General features: G+C 60.2%; 1 protein-coding gene across 1 annotated transcript in view; it reads left to right on the plus strand.

The window, feature by feature from the left end:
- Window positions 1-514: 514 nt before the first annotated feature.
- LOC102367907 (semaphorin-7A-like) overlaps window positions 515-7,404 on the plus strand; it is a 15,092-nt gene continuing 8,202 nt past the window's right edge. Inside the window, exons 1-7 of the mRNA XM_025192496.1 lie at window positions 515-593; window positions 2,393-2,532; window positions 3,040-3,102; window positions 3,465-3,563; window positions 3,918-4,026; window positions 5,322-5,420; window positions 6,551-6,690. Of these exons, the coding sequence (XP_025048281.1) occupies window positions 515-593; window positions 2,393-2,532; window positions 3,040-3,102; window positions 3,465-3,563; window positions 3,918-4,026; window positions 5,322-5,420; window positions 6,551-6,690 (729 nt within the window). The remainder of the gene's footprint in view (window positions 594-2,392; window positions 2,533-3,039; window positions 3,103-3,464; window positions 3,564-3,917; window positions 4,027-5,321; window positions 5,421-6,550; window positions 6,691-7,404) is intronic.

A 7,404-nucleotide genomic window follows, 5' to 3' on the forward strand; every position in this document is an offset into this window, starting at 1 on the left:
GCCCCTTTGACCCTGGTCTCTGTGGTGGGGGATCTTTACAGCTGGATTCTCCCCCTTTGGGCACCCAGTCCGTCACAGAGGGGGGCTGGGGGAGGGAATCTGCAGCCTACCCTGCCCCAAGGCCTTCAGCTTCCCCACCTAAGGGAGGGGGGTCATGGCCAGCCTCAGAATGGGATGGGGGTCAAAGCAGGACGGGGCCAAATACAGAGCTGGGGGCTGCATGCCCAGGACCACCCCGCCCCAGGATCAGGCCCCCCCCCCCGGGCTTTCCCTGTCACCTTCCGAAGCCGCAGGAGCCTTTTTGCAAGGCTCTTCCAGGGCTATTTTTCTCCCCCCACCCACATTTGCTCTCCTGTCTGCTGACGTTACAGCTGGTTCAGGACCAGGGGTATAAAACGGCAGGAGAGAGGCAGGCACGGAGCTGGAGACACGCATAGAGGCAGAGCCAAGCCCAGCTGCTGGCTCAGCTCTGCTCCGCTCTGCAGCCAGGCTCCCTCTGCAGAGCGCACACATGATGAGAGCCCTGGGCTTCCTCCTCCTGTCCCTAGGCTGCTGGGCCCAGAAGATACCCCGTCTGAGGTTCACCCTGCCAGGTGAGACGCGGGCAAGGGCACCAACTGGTGCCTGGTGGGGCTGGTGCGATGCCAGGGATCTTTGGGGTTGCCCCTCCAGGGATGGGGGAGGCTGGTTTGGGTGGGGGGTGTTGGGCTGGGGGAAGGTCTCCTGGGGCTGAGTCTACCCAAGAAACCTCTTATTTTTATATAACGTGGTTTGTTTCTGGGCCGGGGGGCATGGTGCCCCCAGAGCAGACAGGTTGGCATTGCCAAGGGAGGAGGGCCTTTCTTGCTGCTGGGACCTGCGTCCCAGGGGGGTCCACGCTGGCTGGGGCAGGGGCAGGGGCAGGCGGGCAGGTCTGTGCACGAGGAGATTCTCCTGCCTGCTGCTGGCACCCTCTGCAATGCAGAGGAGCCTCGGCTGCTGCAGCCTCTCTGCCTTACTCGGAGAGAGCTGCTGGCAGGAGAGTCAGATGCACGCCCCGTCCACCTGCCCACCACCAAGCCATCCCTGCCCGCTGGGGTGGGGGGTACAGAAACCCCCTGGGGTCTGCCGCGGCGCGGCGCCTCCGCAGTCGTCTCTGCAGCCTGGTGCCTCTGGGTTCCTCCTCTGCAGCTTGAGATGCACAGAGAGAGATGGGGGGAAATACCCCCCACCCCCAGGCCCTCTCCCCCAGCCCCAGCCCACTCCCTTCTCTTTCTTGCCTCCCTTGGGAAGATCAAACCCGTTGCAGCAGAAGGGAGAGGCTGCAGCTCCACTCCACGGAGGACATTGGCCCTGTGGGGGAGGGTGAGCCCGAGGAAGAGAAGGAGCGGGGGTTTGGGTGGGCATAGGAGCTCCCTCCCCTCCAGTCCCCACCTGGCTGCACCCCAGCTCCCCCCACCCCAGTCCCCACCTGAGCAGTTCAGGTGACAGCCACCACAGGCACATCCCGTGGCCGGCTGGAGTCAGACCCCAGCCCCAGGGTCCCAATCCTGGCCTGTGGCAGCCCCAGACCAGCTCCAGCCCTAAGCCAGGCGCTCTCGCTGCTGGATCCGGAGAGGATTCACCCTCCAGGCCCCAGGCTCATCTGGCCCAGAGACCCCACATCTGGATTAGGGGAGCCTGGGCCCATCAAGTGCTGGGATGGGTTAGTCCTGTGCACCCCCAGCTCACGCCCCATGGTGCCTTCTCCAGCCAGCAGGAAGCTGAGGCCATGCCCTGCTGCATTGGAGCCAGTGGCCCCCCCGGCTCGATCCCAGGCTGGCATTAATGCCCTGCAGTGACCTGGCTGCTCCCTCCCTGCTGGAGTTGGGGGTGGGAGGGATGCCAACTGCAAGCAGTGTCCCTTGGCTCTGTGCCCCCTCCAGCAAGGCAGGGCCCTGCACGGGTTTGAGCCCCCCCACCACTGCAGTGCAGGGCGTGTCCGGAGAGGCCGGGCAGGTCCGACAGGCAGCGCCAGCCCCCTGGCCCTGTTGGTATGGCGCTGCCCGTTCAGCACCGCAGACCTGCATGGGGCTGGACCCCAGAGTCCCCACTCCCCGCGGCCCTGTTCCCTGCCCAGCACTCATGTGGTTGCTGTCGGCAGCTGGAGCAAAGCGCAGACTGGGCAGCTACAGGCACCCTCCCTCACACCTCCCAGAGACGGCTCTGCAAAGAGCTCCCTCCCACCCCTGGGGGGTTTCTGGGGGGGCGCCAAGTCCATCCCCCATCCCCACCACCCCCAAGAGGCCTCCACAGCACAGCCAGCTGCGGAGAGACGGAGTCAGGGGGGCTCCAGCCAGGTCGGGCACCGGGAGGGACGCGCTTGGTGAGGGAGGGGCTGGGACTGCACCCCTCATCTCCTCGCTACCCCCAGACTCTCCGGCTCTGAGCTTCGAGGATGGGGAGAAGCCCGCAGCCATCTCCCACGACCCAGGCTCGGAGCAGCTGTACGTCGGGGGCCGGGGAGCCGTGCACGTGCTGACGTTCACCGAGGCTGAGGTCAACCAGACCCGGGTGAGAGCTGGGGCAGGAGAGGGTTGCTCGGCTCCTTGTTGGCTCCAACACAGACCCCTCTCCCCATGGCTTCGGGGTCACAGTCCCAGCACCAGGTGCCATCATGGGGGACGGGAGATCTGGCACCTGCCCGAGGGCCCCCTCCACCCCAACCCCCCCAGCCAGGGCAGGGAGCACTTCACAAGACCCCCATCTCCCCCGGTCTGGAGCCTGCAGCTTTGCTCAGGCCAGCTGCTGCCAAGGCAGCCACATGTCCATGGGCAAGGCTTGCCTAGCACCGGCGAGGCCCCGTGGTCCAAGCCTGGGTCCGGGTCCATGCAGAGCATCATCCCCTCGCACGGGTGACAGGGAGTGGCTGTTACAGGGTCACCCTGGCCCTGGCTCCCAGCTCTGCTCCTGGCCCTGGCTGCCTCAAGTGCCTCCTCGGTGATGCTGAGACACCCATGAGGCCTTTCTCCCCATCCCAGGGGCCACAGGGTAGGTCTGATACCCGCGCTCTCCTTCCAGGTTGTCCTGCCAGCTGAGGAGAAGGCACTGAAGGATTGCAAGAGCCGGCCAGGGGCCCAGCAGGTGAGAGGGGGTCCTGGGAGGGCCTGGCCCCAGGGACCTCAGCTCCAGGCACCCTCGGAGGCCAGAAGAGAGTCTAACACCCCCATGTGAACCCCCACTTGCCTTTGGCAAGGCTTGGAGCTGGTGTCACACAGCAATGGCTGTCCCCACCTGTCCCCATGCCCCTCAGCCGGTGCGGGGTAAGGGCAGCACTCGGACGCCTGGGTCCCATTCCCGGTTCCACCATGACCCCATGCCTGTCAGGGCAGTGCCGTGCGTGTACAACCCCATGGGGGGTGGGCAGGGGGCAAACGTGGCCTGAGGGCCACTGGTGCCAACCAGCTCTCCCCTGCTGTTGGGGCGGGGGGGGGTTCTCCATACAGGCCGAGTGCGAGAACTTTATCCGCGTGATCCAGCGGCTCAACAGCAGCTCCATCATCGTTTGCGGCACCAACGCCGGCTCCCCGCGGTGCTGGTTCCTGGTAAGTGTGGGAGACGGGGGACCCAGCATCCCATGAACGCTGGCTCCAGCCCCCGCTCAGTAGCACGCCCAAGACCTGACCCGCTGAAACTCCTTCTCCAGTGCAGGGGAAGTGGGTGCAAGCTGGGATCCAGGACTCCTGTGCCCCTTCCTCCTCGCTGGAAGGCGGGGTCCCGTGGTTGGAACTGGGTTCGATTCGGGACACCTGGGTTCTTTTCCCAACTCTGCCCCCGGCTCCCATGTCCTTCCCTGCTCGTACACTCGCATGGCCGCCACCAGCCTGCCGGGATCAGAAAGACCGGCTGGACGCCTCGGCCGGTGTGTGACCGCCGTGTCCCTTCCCTTCCCTCCCCAGACCAACGACATGAAGCTGCAGCAGAACAAACTGGGCCGGCTCATCTCCATCAACGGGGAAAACCTCTCCCCTGCGTGGCCATCGCAGCCTGCCGCCACCATCGCTGTGGGTAAGAGCCCCTCTGCCCAGCTCCCTCCTGTCAGCAGAGACCCCCCAATAATGTGTGTCTGTGGGTGTGTGGATCTCCACTGATACAACGGGGGGCTGGGAGCCAGGACTCCTGGGTCCTTTCCAGTGAAGGGAGGGATCTTCAGGGCTTAACTGGGGACCAGGACACACGGGTCTGCTCTGCTCTGTCATTTGTGGGGCTGTAATTACAGCTGGGCTTTATATTTTTTTGTTGCCCATAAAGCCATTGCACTGCAAACCAGGTGTCCACCACAGATGTTTCAGCTCCTTGGGCGTCCCCAGAGAAAAAGACCTTGCTTTTTAGTGTGAAACAAGTTCCCGGTTTCTAGGAAGAAAATGATCTGGGGCTCAGATGTCTTGTCCAGTCGAAACATCTTTGGGTTTTTCAAGCTCTTCTTTTTTTTTTTTAATGTTAAAAAGTAAAAATTTAAGGGAACTTGGGCTAGAAAAATGATTTCCCTGAAATAGCAACAATTTCCATTTGGAAGATGTCGAATCTGCAGGAAAAAAAATCAGAATGTGGTGAAATGAACAATTTTGGTGGTCTCAAATTGGCATTTTTTTCACCCAAAAAGGTTGGTGGGGGAAAACGTTGCCCAGGTCTGGGCTTGCCCCTCCCCAGGGCCCAGGGAGGAGAAGGGGGTTTTACATTCAGAGCACTCCCTGGCGGTCACATCTAGTCCAGTGCCCTGCTCAAGACAGGATCATCGCAGTTAACTCATCCTCGCCAGGGTTGGGCAACCCCGAAGTTCCACGTTTCCCATCTTTGCGAATAGTTTTGGTTCCTCTGAAAATCCTCTTGTTGGGGTCTGGAGGCAGCTGTCTGGTCGTGCTGGAAGGGGCCGGTAAATCCAGGCTTCAGGCTTTTGCTGGTTGCCTGTCGGGGCCAGGAAGGGCTCTTTTTCCCCCCTCACAAATGCTTCTGGCTTTTGAGGTTTCTTTTCCACCTTCCCGTGAAGCATTGGGATGTTGGCCACAGCTAAGGCTGGGGTTGGTGATGAGGTGTCACGACTAGTGCACGAATCCAGCCTGTGGTGGCATGGGGAATCGGCAGCAATAGGTGTCTCCCGTCTCTGCCCTATGCGTGCCTCCATCTCCCCGCTGAGTTCAGGCCTCCTCGTTGCAGTGGGGGCTGGGTGGCAAGCGGCAGCTCACTAAGTTTTCCCTCCCCTGGTCTCAGCGGCTCTTAAAAGCTTTGGGAAAACCCCTCGTGTGTAATGACCAGGCACATCACGGACACCCCTTAACTCGCTCCATCTCTGGCTCGTGTTGCAGAGGGCAACCTGTACTCGGCGCTGTCCCAGCAGAAAAGCACCATCCAGAGGAGCTATGGGCCAAAAAAGCTGCTCAGGACGGAAGACAAATGGCTGGCAAGTAAGAGATGCTCCCTGCGGGCCGGCTCCTGGAGGGTGCTCCCCAGGCGGGTTCGGGGGATTCTGTGAATCAAGGGTCTCGCTATCCCGGCCTGCATTGCTGGCTGCTCCCTCCATGCTGTTGGGGCTGGCCAGGTGATCCCCGCATGCCTCTGCAGCAGGGAGTGCCACAGGTGACCCCCATCCCATAGCAGTGGTCTGAGCTGGCAAAATCATAAGCCATGGCTTCGGAGGGAGCTCTCTGCAGCCTTTCATTTACATATGAGGTAGGCAGGAAAAGCTGGTGCTGTGGGGGCTGGCTGCATTAGAGAGATAGGGAAGGGGATGCAGATGGTCCAGATGTTCTACCCCAAGGACCTGCAACTTCCAAATTGATGAGAAAGTTCACGACTCTCATGATACAGGATCATAGGAAAGCCAGGCTGGAAGGGATCGGCAGGGTCACATCTAGTCCAGCCCACTGCTCAAGGCAGCATCACCCCTGGTTAAACCATCCCGGGCATTTGTCTGCCCAACCTGCTCTTGGATGGAAACTCCACCACCTCTCTAGATGCCTGTTGCAATGCTGGACCACCCTCTGAGTCAGAAAGATCCTCATCTCCAGCCTCAGTTCCCCCAGCTGCAACTTGAGGCCATTGCTCCTACTCCTGTCCCCCACAGTCACAGAGAGAAGCCCATCTCCATCCTCTCTGCCATCACCCTTCGGGGATTTGAAGATCTGTATCAAATCCCCCTCAGTTTTCCCTTCTCCAGACTAAAGTCCCTATCCTGAGACCCCCTCCGGACACCTCGGGATAACCCATGTTGAACTGAACATCCTTGCTCCTGGGACACTGAGGGAGCCACAGCTTGTCCTTATATTTTACCTCTCCTGATTTACAGAGAGGACCTGGAAGCTCCTTCAGGGGCTTAAAATAGAGAAAGCAAATCATCACATTAAGAAAAAAAATCTCATGATTGTTTAAGCCACTCTTGTAATTTCTGGAGGAGGTGAGGTTGGTGATCAGGGTGACTTTTGCCCCCACCGTCTGGCTAATCTTCAAGGAAAGGAGTCCCAGGGCCGGACCAGGGTGCCCAAAGCACCTGTGAAGTTATTTCACACTGGGTGTCTCTCCCCTTGTTTCCCTGCAGACACAGAGTTCATCAGCGCTGCCCTGCTGCCGCAGAAGGAAAAGACTCTGGATGAAATCTTCTTCTTCTACAACGAGGTGAACAAGATGGCGGGGCTCGATGAGGAGCCAGTGAAAGCCCAGATTGGACGGGTGTGCAAGGTACGGGTGTGCTGGCCCAGGCCGGCTGAGAGCTGTGGTCTTCACCTCCCTCTTTGAGGCTGATGCCATTAATCCTGGGCTCCTGGGGGGGTCGTCAGCAGGGAGGTTGACTGATCCTGGAAGCCAGAGCCTCTTTGGGCTCCAGATCTCTTGGCCACAGCTGGAACTACCTTGGTGTCAGGTGGCATGTGTCAGGGTGTTTGTAAGCCACCCTCAGAGGCACTGGATGCTGGCTGCAGCCCAGGCTGGGGATGGCAACTGGGCTGTGCCAATGATCCTGCTGGGACCAACCCTGGAAGACCTTGGTTAGAGCAGTGTTTCTCAACCTTTTTTGTACTAGGACACATCTGTGAACATCAATGGCCAGTCCCAACCCAGTGCCCCTCACTCCCAACCTGCCGCCCCCACCCCCAGCTCCCCAGTGTGTGGGGCAGGGTGGGTGTGTTGGGCCCTAAGCAGCCCCTCGCAGACTGGAGCTCTGCCAGCCTGCAAGGGAAAAGCCGCGGTTTCCCATGTTTTTCTGCTTTAAAGGAGAATCCGTTTTTAAAGTTTCATAGATTCATAGATTCATAGATGTTAGGGTCGGAAGGGACCTCAATAGATCATCGAGTCTGACCCCCTGCATAGGCAGGAAAGAAGGCTGGGCATAGATGACCCCCGCTAGATGCTTATCTTACCTCCTCTTGAAGTGCCCCACGCTCGGGGCGATGAACA

The sequence above is a fragment of the Alligator sinensis genome, unplaced genomic scaffold (assembly GCF_000455745.1).
Source record: "Alligator sinensis unplaced genomic scaffold, ASM45574v1 scaffold880_2, whole genome shotgun sequence".
Classification (NCBI taxonomy): domain Eukaryota; kingdom Metazoa; phylum Chordata; order Crocodylia; family Alligatoridae; genus Alligator; species Alligator sinensis.